General features: G+C 35.6%; 4 protein-coding genes and 1 long non-coding RNA gene across 10 annotated transcripts; 3 read left to right on the forward strand and 2 right to left on the reverse strand.

Moving 5' to 3' along the window:
- Positions 1,854 to 2,960, forward strand: LOC104785090. Its single transcript, XM_010510230.2, has one exon. It carries the CDS (start codon positions 2,007 to 2,009, stop codon positions 2,832 to 2,834), a length of 828 nt encoding a protein of 275 aa, XP_010508532.1. The 5' UTR covers positions 1,854 to 2,006; the 3' UTR covers positions 2,835 to 2,960.
- LOC104785091 lies at positions 7,804 to 10,204 on the reverse strand. The gene is made up of 9 exons (XM_010510231.2): positions 9,824 to 10,204; positions 9,403 to 9,531; positions 9,181 to 9,310; positions 8,952 to 9,072; positions 8,769 to 8,850; positions 8,584 to 8,637; positions 8,357 to 8,395; positions 8,157 to 8,256; positions 7,804 to 8,071 (listed from the first exon to the last, which is right to left on the reverse strand). Exons 1-9 carry the CDS (start codon positions 10,082 to 10,084, stop codon positions 7,941 to 7,943), a joined length of 1,047 nt encoding a protein of 348 aa, XP_010508533.1. The 5' UTR covers positions 10,085 to 10,204; the 3' UTR covers positions 7,804 to 7,940.
- On the forward strand, positions 11,066 to 11,806 carry LOC104785092 (transcription elongation factor TFIIS-like). Its single transcript, XM_010510232.1, has one exon. The coding sequence runs from the start codon at positions 11,066 to 11,068 to the stop codon at positions 11,804 to 11,806; it is 741 nt and encodes a 246-aa protein (XP_010508534.1).
- Positions 12,101 to 15,936, reverse strand: LOC104785093. 6 transcript variants are annotated; one of them, XR_002037919.1, is made up of 16 exons: positions 15,563 to 15,936; positions 15,415 to 15,485; positions 15,269 to 15,312; positions 15,116 to 15,171; positions 14,915 to 14,990; positions 14,736 to 14,832; positions 14,351 to 14,626; positions 14,138 to 14,193; positions 13,840 to 13,916; positions 13,697 to 13,743; positions 13,454 to 13,573; positions 13,200 to 13,237; positions 13,049 to 13,103; positions 12,777 to 12,943; positions 12,602 to 12,657; positions 12,101 to 12,486 (listed from the first exon to the last, which is right to left on the reverse strand). It is a non-coding gene; the product is annotated as an uncharacterized LOC104785093 (long non-coding RNA). The 6 variants fall into 6 exon arrangements; XR_002037914.1 differs by having other exon boundaries at positions 13,454 to 13,584; XR_002037918.1 differs by having other exon boundaries at positions 12,767 to 12,943; positions 13,454 to 13,584.
- On the forward strand, positions 17,653 to 18,467 carry LOC104785094 (transcription elongation factor TFIIS-like). Its single transcript, XM_010510233.2, has one exon. The coding sequence runs from the start codon at positions 17,724 to 17,726 to the stop codon at positions 18,465 to 18,467; it is 744 nt and encodes a 247-aa protein (XP_010508535.1). The 5' UTR covers positions 17,653 to 17,723.

An 18,762-nucleotide genomic window follows, 5' to 3' on the forward strand; every position in this document is an offset into this window, starting at 1 on the left:
TTTTTTTTTTTTTTTTTTTTTTTTTTTTTTTTTTTTTTTTTGGGCTATTAGTTGTAGTTTAATTTTGTTATTTGTTTTCTATTTTCTTAAATAATAAATTGATAATTCTGGCCATCGTCTTTCTTGATTCCTTAATTATGTCTTGCTCATCTCTCTCTCGCTCTTTGTAAATTTATGGTTGCGTTCTACTTTTTACAGACGGGTAAGAAAACATAAGTGACTGATATATATTAAAAATCCTAATTAATCGTGAAGGAATTATATATAATTTCATTGAATAAAGTGTTCAAGATCCTATATATCGAGTATGAATACTCTCTGCAGGGTAAGACATAAGAAATTTAGAATTAAAGAACCTACGTCTTGCATTAAATTAGGGTTTTGAAATTTTGCTTATATTTTGTGTGCCAATTTGTAGTCATAGCTAGCTCAGCTTTGACGGATGTCGTGTGAGAGAGTTTCTTAGTTGACGACTATTTTTATTTATTTATTTATTTTAATATATTTAGTATTATTGGTTTAAATATATCTCTAGGTTTTGTTATTTACAGTTTGTTGATGAATATCTTCATGTTTATAACATTTAATTCATAATTTTCTTAACTAATCGGGAACAATTTCCTACTTGGCTTGAATCGTACGTAGTACTACTAGCTCCGTCGTACTAATTTATTGTGACCAATGAACCGTCGACCACGGAAAACAACCTCTCCGTTGCCACGTCACGACAGTCGGAGAATGCCACCTCCTAGATCCAGCTGAATCTGTTAAACCGTACTTGTCCTAATATAAATATAGATCAATTTTTTTTTGGACAAGTATTTTAAAAACCACGAAATGTTGGAATTTGACTTCCGCCTTCAAAATGTTTGATTGTACGTAGAAGATCAAACAAATTCTATAAAATGTTGTTTCTAATCCTAGAATAAAGAATACAATTAAAGAATTAAGGGTTTTAGAAACCCTCATTCATTTCTTTGAGTATCGCACAATGTGTTACTATGAGACTCGTGGAACAAGATTATGAAAAGTTTAGCTTGCGACGTTTTTCTTTGAGTCAGCTACTTGTGGATCGGATGTTGCGGATCCTGGCTACTTTTCTCTATAAACCATTTGACCATTAGATTAATTTTTATTTTTATTGTTTTTTTTTTAAATAAAAAAACTTATCCCCGATAACCTGTTTACTATTATATTTTTCTTGTCATGACCGGAGAATTCCAAAATAAAACTCAAACTAATCTCCTTTTTAAGAACCGAGTATTGTGGACGCCTTGATTGAGACTATATGTTTTACCATTAAATGTAGCTAAAGGAGAACGTATATGTAAACGTAAGACCAACCAACAACTCTTATTTTGTTTGGTTCGTGGTTGAGATATACAATAAAGGTGCAAAGAGAGAGAGAGAGAGAGATGGGCCACATTTAGGTATGAGATGGAAATGTCTTACCACATGTTAAATATGAAAACAATTGCTAATTATTATAACGAGTTGCTATTATATACTATATTATTAGTTTATTTATTGTATCCACTCTTTTTCTTATTACGCTCCCTTCCGCGTCCACACACATCTAAAGATATTCGAACCTTCGAAGAGCCAAGAAGAAGGTATATGTACTTTTTACATACGTTGTGAATATATATTTGAAATCTTTTAATATGTTTTGAATACATCATATACTTTATAGTGCGCGCATTCAGATGAAATATATTATTTTATGAAGTATTTGAATTGTATAACCGACAGAATAATTAATTAATCAACAAAAATATAATGGTATAAGTCTGACTGACCCATTCGAATTTGATTGCGCTGTTTAGTAGTGTAGTGTGTTTTAGTGTGTTGTGGAACAAACGGGTCCACACGTAATTATTCGGAAGCTAAAGGTAATATTACATACGTAGCTGAATTACAAGGTTTAAATACCTACTAACGCCATTTCTTCATTCATCATCTTTCTCCAAAGTCCAAACACCCAAAAAGCATAGAATAAACAAAAAATGGCTGGAGAGGAGTTGTTGAGACTGTTCGAGCAAAACTGGTCGGAGAGACTAATTCTCAAGAAAGACAAAGAGAATCTGAATGGAAAAAGTCGAGAGAAGCATGAAGAAACAGAGATTCCAAAGAAAAAAGAAGAAGAGGAAGATGTGAAGAATTTTCCGGTGAGGTTTCTTGTAGAGAGGGCTATGAGTGATGAGACGATGATGACAACGACGAGTTCCAAGACAAGTTTGTTTAGTTCTTCATCAGATGATTTGTTCTTGTCTCCTAGTCCTAGATCTGTCTTGCCCGTTAAAGCAACGCCGATGAAGCTTCAGACGATTCTCTCCGGGAAAGAAGTGAACGAGTTTAGGATTGCGGAAAGAGAGAGAGTACTTTCGGAGAAAAAAGATCTTCAGAGGAAGAAGATGATGATGATGATGAAGAGTAATGTAAGAAGAAGAAGAAAGGGAAAGAGTATGTCAGATTTGGAGTACGAGGAGCTTAAAGGGTTTATGGATCTAGGTTTTGTCTTTTCCGAGGAAGACCATAAAGACTCCGATCTGGTTTCGATTCTTCCTGGATTGCAAAGATTAGTGAAGAAAGATCATGATGGATTAGTGCAAGTAACAAATAAAGAAGAAGGAGAAGAAGAAGACAAGAGCAATGGAAACAGAGTAGCGAGACCGTATTTGTCAGAAGCGTGGGATCATTGTGGAGGAAGAAAAGGAAAAACACAGATCACGACGGATATAAAGTGGAGAGTTCCGGCGCCGGCGACCAAGGAAGTTGACTTAAAAGACAATCTAAGGCTTTGGGCCCATGCCGTGGCCTCCACTATTCGATGATATATAACACACAAGTTTTGGGATTCTATTAAAATGCATGCAAACTTTTTCTGTATCAATACTTTTTGATCGGTTTTCAAAATTATGTGAATAAAAGAGAAAAAGTATGTTCGATCTCTCTAACTATTAACATGACCATATTGACCAAGAATAACAAATTCATCCTTGTTGGAGATGAGGATGAATCTATGATGAGGTGGTGGGCCAAAAATCATATCCAATAACACTCAACACTTGTCATATGCTACTTTTTTTGCCACGTCATTATCAGAAGAATTTTCACATTGTTGTGCAATAATCATGTTGATAACTACTACATTTCTTCCTAAAACATCGATATTAAACTTTAAGATACAATGGTAGTAAATAATTATATTTATTAGAATACTACAAGTCAATACTAATGCTGATAAATATTTCAATTTTTTAATATATGTAAAAAAGCCTAAACATCAATCTATTAGTAACGAGAAAAAAAATCAATTGATTAATAACATAGAAAATAAGTAAGTATTAGTGTATTATGATTCATCTAACATTTAGGAAATGTGGATATCCATGCATAAAGATAATTACGTTCGGTGGAATTTAGAGTTTCATACTATTTAATCTTCATAATTAGAAAATTTGCGATTTTTTGGTTGCACCAAGAATAATAATAATACCTCAATGTTTAAATAATAATTCTGATCAAACGGCTTAATGCTGTTTAAGTGTTAATGATAGGATAGCAAGACTACCATAGAATGGCTTCAATTATCTCACTTGGAATCAGGAAAACTTTTGATAAACTTAACCCGTTCTTGAGTGATAAATTTGATCAGATGCAATTAATTCTACTAATTTACGGCACAATTTGAAAAATGAAAAAAAAACTCATTCATTTTATATTTCACAGATAAATAAATGGAATAATATTCCATAGTCTTATATACACATTTCATTTAATGTATATAAAATGATACGTACTATATATATACACACAAATAACATTTTTCAAAATGCACAAAACTTACTCACTTAAATATCTAGTAAATATGGTGGATTAGTTATTTTCCGCTAAAAAAATTACTGTGGGATAGAAAGTTTAATTGTAGAAGTCTTGACTGATACTGAAGTAACCAAGTTAGAAAATTGTTTGGTTGGCTACGTGGTTCTTCCTCTGCTTTTGTAATTAAATTTTAATATTTAAAATTGTCTATCTTGCAAATTTAATTGTGATTTGTCAAAAAAAATTGAGGTTTTTTTATTATTATTTCAGAATATGCTTGTAAGCCACAATTAAATTTCTGATTTCTCAAAAAAAAAAAAAATGGTTGATAAGCTTCTCAACATGATGAAGTTTAGATTGTGCTTAGATTACAGTTGTGCTTTATCTAATTTTTTTTGCTGATTCCATATGAGAACAAAGTTACAAATGATTTTGCTTCTCATATGGGGTTGATGTTCACCATCGCATTGGAAATAGACGTTGATTTGTTACAAAAAAAAACTAAATAATTAATTCCGCCAACCTTGATTCTTTATATTTCGTAGTTTTCAAAAATACTTTTCCAAAAACTGATCTATTTTTTTTTTTTGAAGGACAAGAAGGGATTAACAGATTCAGCGAGGGTAAAAATACTTTTCTAAAAATTGATCTAATTGATCTATGAGGTGGCTTTCTCCGAGGGTGGTGACGTTGCAACGGAGAGGTTGTTTTCCGTCGTCAAAAGTTCATGATAAAATTGATTATGATTCATTGATTACAATCAATTACACTTTACATAATTGTTAGAGTTATACAGGTACAAACTAGGATACATATACTATATGAATATATATATATATATATATATATATATATATTTGTGTATTTAAATTTTAACGAAGAGTCTATGACTTCATATTACTGAATTTCTAGATTAAATTACAAACAAGAAAAATGACCTTAAATTAGTAAAAAGATAGAGGAACTTAAAGTTTATTAAACGCTGCACAAACATTCTTGTAGACTTAATTATATAACCTTAATAGTTGCTGAGGTCGTCTCCATCTGAATTCTCGTGGGTGAACTTAAAGCTTATTAAACGCTGCACAAAAATCAGAGATATATAGTTTGGCTAAAATCGTTTTCTTCTCCATCTGAATTCTCGTGGGTGATCTCTCCATCCGGCTGAGACCTTCCAAGTTCTATATCGCGTAAGCGAAAATATTCCTTTTTATTAGTTTCACGACAAATCAACCAGTCCAATATTTGTAAATACATGATTATATAGATGCAGACAAACCATAGGACTAAGTATGTAATCGTGCTCGCATTATCTATTATTTCATCACGCCGTGTCTCGAACATCGCATAAGTAGATGAAATTTCAACTTGTTTTAAACACACACAATAGAAGAGGTGCGCTAGCTGTATAACTAAAAGTCTAAAACAATTGTATGAGAACTAGCTGTATATATATTACGAGATCTAATTCGATCCCACATTAGGTCTCCTAATAAAAAAAAAATAATAATAATTAAGCATTACATTGATCTGATCTAGATTTTTCAACTGTTTAGATTTTTAATGGATATTCTCTGAAACCAAGTCCCATTAAATTAGTAAATAGATAATGAGGAATTACATAAATCTCATAATATATGTAAAAAATCACAAGAATTTAGGCATGGCACTTATCCATTAATTACTAAACTACGTACATACGTTAATTAATTAATACTCCCTCCGTTTCAATATGTAAGATGTTTTGGTCTTTTTCAAAATATAATATGTTTTGTAACTTTTCATGCAAAATTTAATATATATTTAATAATCTGTAATCATTATTTATGCAGTCTTCTTTATTATTGGTTGAATCTTTTTTAATTTAAATATATATAATACTTTTTAAAAGAAAAATAAACTATTTTAATATGTGTGCTTTACCTTAAACATCCTATATTTTGAAACGGAGGGAGTAATCTATATGATGCATGTAAAAACCCTAGTTAGGAGCCTTTTGGTAGGGTAAACAGTTCTTCTATATATGTGTCGTTTATTTTATAAACAAAGTCTTTAACCATTACGCGTAGTCTTCATCTTCAACAAGAACTGGTTGAGTTTTTAGGAGTCGTCTCTCCCTTTGGAGATGGATAATACATCACGATATGAAGAAACTGTAAAAGTGTTGTTTTGGGTAATGACGGTGATGTCTTTCATTGTTATCGTTTTCGGCGCTTCTCTTTGTAGTAGAGCTTGCTCGGCGATGCCGTCTAGTGAGAAAGATGAAAGAGAAAGATAACATGGACGATCGATCGAGGCGACGCACACAGCTGTTTGCCAACCAAATTAGATTAGTTAAAGTCTTAGAATTAATTAGGGACTTTCCGTTATCTCTTTTACTCTTTTTAGGTTTACTTTTGTTAATTTGGATTTTTTTTTTTTGGTTATATGTATCGGTTTAAAATATTTGGTTGATTAATTAGCATTATTATATTGTCATTATATTTTAACATATCAGAGATTCAGATGAGCTTTATCATCGGGAGACAATTATCTTAAGAATTTCTTATTATCCATTTTTTTTTTTGTCAAACTAGAAATTACTCCATTATTCTATATAAAACTATATATTTGACAAATGAATCAAAATCATATTTTTCTAACTGGATTACAACAACAACTAGCAAATATATTGAAAATCACAACTAAAATTGTTCGTTTGGACACTTTGTCGATCGATCGACCATGGATGATGATGCATTAGCATACTTGTATTACACGGTCGGATCCATATTCTTTTTCCTTATCTATGGTGGAATCTTTGGACTTTATTTGTTTCGTCAGTGGCTATCTATGATCGTCGACCAAGACAAGGACCAAAGATACAACCTCGTCAATCAAGTTTGAATACTGTTCATGGTTTTTCGTTAAGTATGGGATTAATTTTATTTTATTTTTTCGCTATGAGAGATTTACTTTAATTTGTTATTAGTTTTTCATTTTTTTATATAATAAATTGAAATTCTGGACATCGTCTTTCAATAGTATCGATTCCTTCATTATGTTTTGCTCATCTCTGATATCTCTCGCTCTTTGTAATTGTATGGTTGCGTTCTAGTTTTGACAGACGAGTACATGAAGAGAACCCAAGCTAGTGACTGAAATATATTAAAAATCCTAATCCTTCGTACGTGAAGGAATTATAATATAGCCAGTAGCCTGATTGAATAAAGTGTTCCGGATCCTATATATGGAGAATGAATACTCTGAAGGGTAAGACATAAGCAATTTAGAATTAAAGAAACTACGCAAAGCCCAAAAACACAAGGAGAAGCAAAACTAGTTTAATCTACACTTGAAAAAGCGAAGATGTCAGAACTCCAACTTCTTCTAGGTCTGTCGTAGTAGAAGATCGTAACTTTGATCTTCGAATATATTCCACGTATAAGTCGTCGTCGTGAATATTGTAAGTCTTGGCATATCGGATTATAAAGAAGCAGCCGAAGATGGAGATAAAGATAAGGACAAGTGCGATGATCATCGCCGAAAACAAAAATATCAATTGTATGTCGATCCATTCAAGAGACCCCTCCGCTGGATACTCCATCGACGCTATCATCGACGCCTCTACTTGTAATTATGATCAGCCCTATATGTCAATCTCTAGTATATATATATACAGTATATTCTTGATTGGATCAAACCAGATAGTCTAACTAAATTTCCTATGATTCTTTATATATTCCCTTATTATATATTTATTTACTAAAATCTTAGTATAATTGAATGATAATCACTTGATTATTTCCTCATTATCTATCTGTTATGCACTATAACACAATTATCTTGCATAGTAACCTCCAAGTCTAGTGACGTCAATGTTAAAGTTTTAATTTATCTATTATACTATTTTATATTCTAGGCGTTGGAAAAGTATATTATACATAAAAATTGAGTACGTTACTTTAATACACTTGTTTTTTTTTTCCTTAATCGATGTGAGAACAAAGCTATACAAGTCTAGAACGCGACATGATACACCTGTACGGCTGTGCTGAATGAAATTATTACATATAAAATCTAGTAAGAAGCCTACTTACCTATATAAACTATAAGAGACTTATGTCCATGTGGTTTCAGTTGTCTCCTTTAGAGGCGGTGTCGGGGAGTTTGAAGGTGGGGCGCTTATCAACGCCTCTTCGTGAGTATTCCCTCCATCTCCTAGCTGCTGCGGCCGCTCGCTGTGCTCGTTCTTGTACTTCTTCCTCTGTCACATACATCGAAATGAGTAAACACATGTATGTTATGATCATTAGCCAAAGACGAAGAGAGCTTACTGTCATCAATCTTACCGCTTTTCTGGTAATCATTCTGTTGGCCCCAGAGGTTATCCCAATAGGAAGGTGCTTCGTCTGTGTTTTTCCGCTTCATCATTCTACTTCTAGCTTGATTCTGAAACATAGGTAAGCACGAGTTGATGTTATGTTTATCTAAAAGATTGCAAATAGCTTTGCAAGGATTTCAAATGATGATGAATGATGATAGTTCATACCAAAACTTTTGCTTGCCTCTTTTCCCATCGAGATCTCGCCTGAAATGGGATTCAAAGATTGATCAGTTAGATGAAAAATACAGAATAATAGGCAATCTTGTTTCGCAAAGGAAGAAAACATGGGCCAAAGTCAATTTGTAAGTGGGAATAAAAAGGCTAAAGAGTAGAAGGAGAAAGACTAGGAGCATTTCAGCTACAGAACAGAGGAGTTTTTCTTTCCTTCTTACCATTCTGAAAACATCAACTGCTCCTGACCCCATTCCAGAAAGCATCAGAGCAACCTGATCAATCAATGACAATTCCAACGGCTTAAAATAATATTCAGCAGTTTGGTAACAAGTATATAATCAAGAAATCATAGCAATGCCTTGTGGTTCTTTTCAATGAACAATAAGAGATATGCTTGTCTTACATTTACTCTTTCAACCCTTCGCATCTCATCTTCAAGTAATGACAACTGTGCAGCAGAAGTCTGATGGATGCAATCAACCGGGCTGAAAACAAAACATAAAAAAGGCATCTCCAAATCAGTTCCCCACCAGGAGTATTATTATACTTCACAATCAGTTGCAGCATCTACAGAATATAAACCTACCATGTCTCAACCGCAAGCTGAATTAAATCTGGGTTGCCACGCTGGTTACAGGCCCTTGCTCTTCCAAAATCTTCCTCAATTTCAAAGATATCTGGAGCCACATTGGCACAATTTTTGCAGCCTGTTAAACAGCAAACACAGATCCAGAATCATCAGAGTCAGTACCAAAGTGTTTCACCACGGCCACAAACGAAGTGCATAGAATTGAAAATTGAAGAAAATAAAATACCTATACAAGCAAACTCATCAACAAAAACATGATCTCTTGGGCTAGAGTCATCAAGAAAAGGATTGGTGGCAGTCACAGCATAACCATGAATTTCATCGTAAACCATACGCTGTACAGGGTCACTTAGAATCTGCAATGCAACACAAGCACATGGAAACTTACAACTAAGTCTAAAAACGCATACAAAATGTAAATGTGAAGTCAAGTAAGAAACTTACTCACCTCATAGATATCGTTAATGAAGATGCAGAAATTTGTGGTTTCAGGGTCATTGCCACTCAAGTCTGGATGGCAAGATTTCATACAGTTATAGTAAGCTTTCTTAATCTCCGCCGGTGTAGCATCTGGAAGCTATTTTGACATACCAAAAAGCCAAGTGATTAAAGTTACAACCTTTAGATCCAAACGATTGTAACCCGTTCTAATAAATCTATCTAGCTACAACTATATGTTATAATGATGTACTTCAAAATTAAAATGCAGAGTCTTTTTGCATGATACACACAATCTTTGGATTTTTAATAACTTTGTAACCCATCTAAAGCTTCAAAATTTTGACAATGATGAGTCTATCTAGCTTCAAAATCCCTAACGCGAGTATAAAAGAATCGGATTTGGAATTAGGGTTTTTGGGGTTACTTACGAGTCCAAGAACAGCATAGTAATCATCGGCGACATCACCGGTGGAAAGAGAAGAAGCATCTTCAGTTGCAACTCTCAACCTCCCGATGGAACCACTTCGCTTCTTTCCGGCGTAACGAGGTAAGCCGCCCCAAGACGACGAAGAAGCACCGGTGGTGGTCTTCGCCGAGAACCGCGACGACGACGCACCTGATCTGGAGCTAAGAACTGAGTTCTGGAACTTCAATAGATCCGTACAAACAGGGGAAAGTATCTGCGCCATTTGAAACAAAGGTCCGGTACAACAAGTACAATCCGAATCAGATCCGACCCGATCCTGCGTTCCGATCACTAACTACGACGCCCCCTTATTATGAATAAATATTGGGATCAATTTCGTTTTATTTTGAATTAATAAATTTATAATTTAAAGAGTTAAAGGCGTACGAGGGTCGGATGCTGACATGGCAAGATATGAACCACGGAAGGTTATTTGGAATCTGATATGAATCTAGCGGCGACCGGCGAAAGCGTGCTTAGCCGATCGTGGCACGTGTCAGCTACTTGACTTATGTGTCTCTTCACGCTTTTACTACCCGCCAAAACATATTATTTCTTTGCTCTATCCTTCTCCCACACGAAATTAGATACTTAAAATAGGCTAAAAAATTTGCATAATAATATAATACAAGAAATTAATTTCATAACCCACCAATTTTGAGTTTTGTGTTTTCATTAACTGTGATTTTGTTGGTTTTTGCTAGGTTTTAGCCACTTAGCAGAACATTATTATAAGATGATTAAGGATATAATTCTTAATTAGTTCAGATCGATATATTGAAATAGATAAAAAAAATGACATAGCTTTATTCGGAATGTTCAGATATTTGATTTGTTGAGTCTTCTATTTTTTTGTTTTTTGTAAATACGTTGGTTGTTTTAATAATAATAAGTCCCCACAATCACATGAAGAAAGATGGGAACTCTTTCAGAACTACAAAGGAAAAAGGAAATTTCAAACAGACTTGGATAGCAAGTCAAATAAATAAACTAGGATCATGAAACTAATTATGAACAAATCCTACTTGGAATTGGATTAGAGAGTCTAACGCGCTTACTCTCTCTACATATAAACATATCTGATACCATTCTAATAATTCCCAGTATCTCTTTTCTTTCGTTTGCTTCCAAACCCTGATTTGAAATAGAGAGAGAGAGAGGCAGAGAGCAAACACACACAAAAGATCTATCAAGAACGAGAACGATGCAGAGACAAGAGTTCTTGGAGTTGTTCGAGGCAGCACTTCGAGCGGCTAAGTCTGTGAGAGGTGTTGAGGATTCTCCCGAGGTTTCGAGGTTTGTAGACGCCATGAATCGTTTGAAACAAGCTCCCAAGTCACTTGCTTGTGACGTTGTCTGCACAACGTCCTCCATGGGGAAGGGTTTGAGATTCTTCAACGATCACAAAAACCCCCAGATTCGATCGGAAGGAAAGCTTCTTTGGAATCTTTGGCTGCGGCTTCTTTACGCTTCGGGTAGAGAACAGAGCCGTCATGAAGAAACAACTCCGGGCAAGATTCCAACAATGAAGAAGACAGGAGATTCAAAACGAGACAAGGTGCGTGAGATTCTTCAAACATCGTTGGCTAAAGTTGCTAATGAGGTTGTTGAGACGGAGATGAAGACACGAGTTGCTGCTTGTGATCCTTGCGCTGTGGCTGTATCTGTGGAATCTGCAATGTTTGACAAGTTAGGTTGTTTCATGGGACCTCAAAAAGCTAAGTACCGTTCGATTCTGTTCAACATGGGAGATACTAACAATCCGGATTTGAGGAGGAAAGTGTTAACTGGCGAGATCAATGGAGAGAGGCTCGTGACAATGGAGACACAAGAGATGGGGAGCGAGCAGCTTCGGAAGGAGCTTCAAAGGATTAAAGAGAGAGCAAGATTTAAGGAAGAGAGCCGAATGAATATGCTTCGATCAGCTGATCTGATCATGACTTAGCATTAGTCAGTTTGACTATTGTATATAATCTCAGTGTTCTTTTTCATAACTCGACACATTCTTTTTATTTATAATCTTAGTACGATGATTGGTTCAAGTTGTTCAATAAAAAGGAATGTTCCATATATAGAATAAAATGACAATGAGCACACAGTTTATCTCATGTCTGCTGGCAAGTATTCTGTCATAAACCAAATACAAAGACTTAAGAGATTAAAAAGGACTTGGCAAAACCACTCAATAGGCTTTTGCGCGCTTCTTTTTTTTTTTGGTTTAGTTAAAATATGGCTTGAATTTGATGAAGCTCTTGGAAGCTTCAAAAGATGGGCACTTGGATGTTTTGTACAGAAAGAATTTTCACCAGCTCCCAAATATACACGAAAGTTCCAAGTAGACAAGATTGGGAACATCAAGAGAGATGATGGGGGTATTAAAGAATCGGATGCGTAGTCTCTTTAGTAATGGAGAAGACACAGAATTACCACACTTTCATCGCTGATCCTCAAGAAGCAGTTCTTCAAGCAAAGGGCAACGAGGTAGAAGTGTTTCAAAGACATCATGACCTCCTTCAAAATCAACAGTGTCAAGACATAAAGTCTTACGCATAGGGAGATAAAAATTTTGATGAGACAGCTTGAGTGTAAAACCACGTCCTAGTTCAGCTTAGCCAGTGTCTTGCTCTTGAAGATCAACAAAGGCACAAGTTTAGTATCCTCATATATAGAACAAACTGAGAAGTAATAACACAACAAGAAGAAATGGATAAAATTCATCAAGCCCAAAGCAAAACCATACCTCTCTCTGGAGATTTGAAAGGATTATGGAGACCATGCTACGGGCACTGGGATAATCTGTCCACATATGGATGCAACAGAGAACAGAGGAAATATATTAGTTAGAAATGTAGAGCCTTTGCAGTAGGTTTTGGCGCTAAGGGAAGAAGCTTGCTGAGTCAAATACCTATACATACCTTCAACATCAGTTTGATTCTGTAGGAAATTAGAGGATTTTTGTTTTTGTTTTAATCATACGAAACAACAAACTAAACACAGAGAGTAAGAGGGAGCACAGCTCATAAAGGGATCTGAGAGGTTGAATGTAGAGATGGTGTACCTATAAAGTGAAAAGAGGAAGAGCCTGAAAATGCAACAAAATATCATATCAAAGATTTAGTACCCTATTTTCATGATGTGCATATATCACATACCGAAGCTGCATCAAAACACACATAAGTAAACCAACCTTTGTTTCGGATTCCTCAGACCCATCAACTCCTTTTGAATTAGCTGTTGAAAACCTGAAATCGCAGAACAAGAAGACATCATAATAAATCAAAAGAACCAACGAAAAAGCTAAATCAAAAGAAAGACTAAGAGGCAATTAAAGTCCTTACAAAATTAGAGCCGAGATTAAACGGTGCACAAGCCAAGCCTGCAAAATAAAAACCAACGTCATTCAATTCCCACCCTAACAAAGAATGAACAGAAAAAACAAAACAGATCTAAACTGTTGTAACTTGTCAAACATTTGGAACTGATCAGCTGAATCATATACACAAGCAAACCGCTAGAAAAAACAAAACCAAAACAATGAAACTGAGTTTTCAAAAATAATTAAACTAGAGTGAAAATTGCATCTTTTAAGTACCTGATGATGTAATTCTGTCTGACAAAAGCCACTGAAACATGCTGTGTTAGGCACTCGTAGTCCCCATCTCTTCCTATCCTCTTACAAGGATCATCATCTACCATCGAGAACTAAGCTTATCTGCAACAGAGCTAAGCCAAACAAGGAGCAAGAGGTGTGAAAGTCTCTACCAATTTGTTAGTTTTAGTAGTAACAAGGTTTAGTAGTAACAAGTTTTAGTAGTTAAGAAACAAGTAAACAAACCTTTAATTCTAATTCCATTAACTTCTTTTGAATCAGCTGTTGAAAACCTGAAATCACAGAACAAGAAAGAAATCATGATAAGCAAAAAGAACCAACAAAAAGCTAAATCAAAAGAAAGATTAGGAGACAATTAACGTACTTACAACAAAATCAGACCGAGAGTAGACGGTGACCAAGCCAAGCTTGCAGCAAAAATAAAACAATGATGACTAATCCAAGCCTGCATCAAAATAAGAACAAAAACATCATACTTTAAGAGGAACATATCTGTGTGAAATCCAACTTAAGAACATGAACAGGATATTTGGAGACGAACATATCTGCAACTGAGCTAAGCAAAACAAGGAGAAAGAGGTGTGAACGTCTATCTACCAATTTGTTAAGCCTTATCTGCAACAAACAGAGCTAAGCAAAATAAGGTTTAGTAGTAAGTGAACCAACCTTTAGGTTCTGACTCCTCAGACACATTGACTCCTTTTAAATCAGCTGTTGAAAACCTGAATCACAGAACAAGAAGAAATCATGATAAAGAACCAAAGAAGAGCTAACTCAAAAGAAAGAAGAGACACTTAACACTTTACAAAATCAGAAATTAAACGGTTACCAAGACAAGCCTGCAACATAAAATCCAACTTCATTCAGTTCTGTGAGTACCTGATGATGTGATTATGTCGACAAAATCCATTGAAACCTTCTCTCTTAGATACTCGCAGCTTTCACTGCCCCCAACTCTTCCTATATCCTCTTACATGGATCATCATTATATGCAACAGAGCCAGGAATCATCATCTTTTTCTTATCTGCAACAGAGCTAAGCAAAACAAGGTTTAGTAGTAATTAAGTAGCAAGTAAACAAACCTTTTAACTCCTTTTGGATCATAACCGACCAACCATCAAGAAATGCATCATGATTCCTAATCTGTCGAAAACCTGAAATCCCAAAACAAGAAGATATATCATATATAGTAGTAAGCAAAAGAAGCAACGAAAAGCTAACTCAAAAACAATCAAAAAAAGAAGTAAGAGACAACGCCCTTACAAAAATTAGACGGTGAGTGACCAAGCCAAGTCAAAACTAAGCTCGCCGAGGAAGAATGGGCCATCATCAAACTTCTTCAAAGCATTTTCACGTGATCCTGCATCAAAAACACACAATCCAAGCCTGCAGCAAAATAAAACTACTTGAAGGGGAACATATATCTGCAACACAATGTGTACCTTTATTTAGTGGTGTGAAATCCAACTTAAGAACATGAACAATATACACTTGAAGGGCAACATATCTGCAACAAAGCTAAGAAAAGCAAGTAGCAAGAGGTGTGAAAGTCTCAACTCTACCAATTTGTTAATCCTTGTCTGCAAAAAACAGAGCTAAGCAAACAAAAAAGTTTAATAAAGAGTAGTAATAAGTAAACTAACCTTTTATTTCCGATTCCTCATCAGACCCGTAACATTAACTCCTTTTGAATCAAAACCTGAAATCACATAAAGCAAGAAGAAGTCATTAATAAAGCAAGGAACCAACGAAAAGCTAACTCAAAAGAAAGATTAAGAGACAATGAACGTCCTTACAAAAACAGACCCCGAGATTAAACGGTGACCACACGCCGCCAAGCCTGCAAAATAAAAACCCTAACTTTTAAGTAAGTACCTCCTGCTGATGTAATTCTGTCAACAAAAAAAGCCATTGAAACCTTTCTATCTGAGGATACTCGTACCTTTTTCACTGATCATCGTCTCGTCGAAACCATCGAGAACTGATCATGCCTGTATCCTCCGACGTTATCTCCTAGTTAAAAGCAGTAAACCCTTAAAAAAGATCAATCATGTAAAACAAGGGTTTAGTAGTAAACCCTAATCATGTACCTGCTGATGTGATTCTGTCGACAAAAAAAAAAGCCATTGAAACCTTGTCTCTCTCTTAGGGACTCATCGCTTTCACTTCCCCCGATCTCTTTCTTCCGACGTTCTCTCCTTCACCGCCGGTGATATTTATTATTTAGGGTGAGAGAGGAGAGCCTGAACTGAGATATCTATCGTTGGGGATTGACTCAAGACAAGCGGGTGGAGATCAATCACGTACGATCGCTGGAGACTGACTCAAGACAAGGGGAAGGAGAGATCAATCACGATCGTTGGGGATTGACTCAAGACAAGAGGACGGGAGATCAAGAAGAAGAAGAAGAAGATGATGAAGGAGAAAACATAGATTAGGGTTTTCGATGAACAGAGAAAACAGAGAATTCGGATATCTGATAGAAGAGAGTATGTGTGAGACTCGAGAGTATTTATAAGCAAAAGGTTTAATTAGGTTTTGTTTTCCAAAAAGGAAATAAATTAGGTTTGCTTCGACCGTTTGCTTTTTTCCATTTTTTTTTTATGATCTCAGAAAATAAAATAAAAAAATTGGGAATTTATGACAACGGTCAGTTACAGTTACAGGGGATTGTTATGTTATGTTATGTTATGTTATGTTAGCAAGTTTGAAAAACCTTAGATATAGAAGATAGTTATGACTTATCACGGAGGAAGGCTCTCTGTCGAAAAAAATCTCTGACACAGGAATCAAAGAGACTACGGAACAGGGGAAGCTCTGTTCAGAAAGCTGGAAACCACAATATATCTCGGACATAGTGAAGTGATATCCGTCAAGTGTTTGGTGACAACTGGCTGTAGAAGTGAGTGAGGGGAGAATGAGAGCGGCTCTGCATCTCGGAAGAATAGATAAGATCCTAGAGATTGTAAAGACAAGATGCTTTACCTGATTTGAGATGTGAATAAAAGTTGAATCGATGATGAACTACAAAGACTAACTCCTCTTAGTACTGCTGTAATATAACCAGACAGTTTCTCTGTTTCTCCCGACTCAAATGGGCTCTGCATCGGTGTTAAAGACCACCTGTTACGTTCGTATAAGGTGGTATTAGACCAATTAACAGAGAAAGAACATGAAAATGTCAGGTCATATCTTCACCCTTGAGTTTACCTCGGGGTAAAGCGAAGGTCCCTCAAAAGTGTTACCAAGATATTTGATCAAAACCAGACCTCTCCCCAATGAGTTTTCCATCACATTGTTCTCAAGCGCTGGCACCTGAAAAAAAGATAACGAGAAGGTTTCCACCAAGTAATTGCACATCAGAAACATAAGCTCCCACGTTTTGCATACATATCAAACCAAGCTACTATCCCAAAATATACAACATCACTCTCAATCCCTTTCACTAGTTCCATACCCGTGAATCTCTCTCTTTTCCCTTAATAACATCCACATACTCAAGAGAATATCAGAAGGACACACACTGGACAAAGTGAAGCATCAGGCTTTAAACCAGTACTTAGTTCCCATCTCCCTAACCATTCTTAAGGCATCTTCATACAATTCCATTTTGAGCAAACCCTGATGGGTAAGACATAAGCAATTTAGAATTAAAGAAACTATCAAACCCCAAGACATATGCAATTTGAGTTTTGTGTTTTCATTAACTGTGATTTTGTTGGTTTTTGCTAGGTTTAGCCACTTAGAAGAGCATTATTTTAGGATGATTAAGGTTCTAAGAATATAATTCTTTTAGTTCAGATATATTGGGAATGGATAAATTTACATTGGATTTAATACACAACTAAAAAAAGACATGGCTTTATTCGGTATGTTGAGATATTGATTTGCTGTGTCTTTTTCCTTTTTCTTTGTGTAAGTTGATTTGATAATAAAAGTCCCCACTGTAAAATAATCACATGAAGAAAAATGGAAACTCTATCAGAACTACAAAGCAAAAAAAAAGGAAATTTCAAACGGACTTGGATAGCAAGTAAATTAAAAAAACTAGTATCATGAAGCTAATAATGAACAAAACCTACTTGGAATGGGATTAGGGTCTAACGCGCTTACTCTCTCTATATAAACATATCTGAGACCAATTCTAACCATTCCCAGTGTCTCTTCTCTTTCGTTTGATTCCAAACCCTCATTCGATTGAGAGAGGCAGAGAGCAAACACACACAAAAGACCTTATCAAGAACGAGAACGATGCAGAGACAAGAGTTCTTGGAGTTGTTCGAGGCAGCACTTCGAGCGGCTAAGTCTGTGAGAGGTGTTGAGGATTCTCCCGAGGTTTCGAGGTTTGTAGACGCCGTGAGTCGTTTGAAACAAGCTCCCAAGTCACTTGCTTGTGACGTTGTCTGCACTACCTCCATGGTGGGGAAGGGTTTGAGATTCTTCAACGATCACAAACACCCCGAGATTAGATCGGAAGGAAGGCTTCTTTGGAATCTTTGGCTGCGGCTTCTTTATGCTTCGGGTAGAGAACAGAGCCGTCATGAAGACACAACTCCGGTCAAGATGATTCCAACAATGAAGAAGACTGGAGATTCAAAACGAGACAAGGTGCGTGAGATTCTTCAAACATCGTTGGCTAAAGTTGCTAATGAGGTTGTTGAGACGGAGATGAAGACACGAGTCGCTGCTTCTGATCCTTGCGTTGTGGCTGTATCTGTGGAATGTGCAATGTTTGAAAAGTTAGGTTGTTTCATGGGACCTCAAAAAGCTAAGTACCGTTCGATTCTGTTCAACATGGGAGATACTAACAATCCTGATTTGAGGAGGAAAGTGTTACTTGGCGAGATCAATGGAGAGAGACTCGTGACAATGGAGAGACAAGAGATGGGGAGTGAGCAGCTTCGGAAGGAGCTTCAAAGGATTCAAGAGAGAGCAAGATTTAAGGAAGAGAGCCGAATGAATATGCTTCAGTCAGCTGATCTGATCATGACTTAGCAGAGATTTAGTCAGTTTGACTATTGTATATAATCTCAGTCCTCTTTTCATAACTATAAATATTGTTGAATTGTAATTTCAATACAATGATTGGTTCAAGTTGCTTCAAGTTCATGAATTTTTCTAAACCTGGGTTATAAAGACTCTCTTGACAATAAAAAGAAATGTTCCATATATAAAAGTAAAATGACAATAACCACACAGTTTATCTCATGTCTGCTGGCAAGGTTTCTATCATAAACCAAATACAAATTAAAGACTTCACATTCAAGAGATATTAGAAAGGACTTAGCAA

Source organism: Camelina sativa, chromosome 5 (genome assembly GCF_000633955.1).
Source record: "Camelina sativa cultivar DH55 chromosome 5, Cs, whole genome shotgun sequence".
In the NCBI taxonomy this organism is placed as follows: domain Eukaryota; kingdom Viridiplantae; phylum Streptophyta; class Magnoliopsida; order Brassicales; family Brassicaceae; genus Camelina; species Camelina sativa.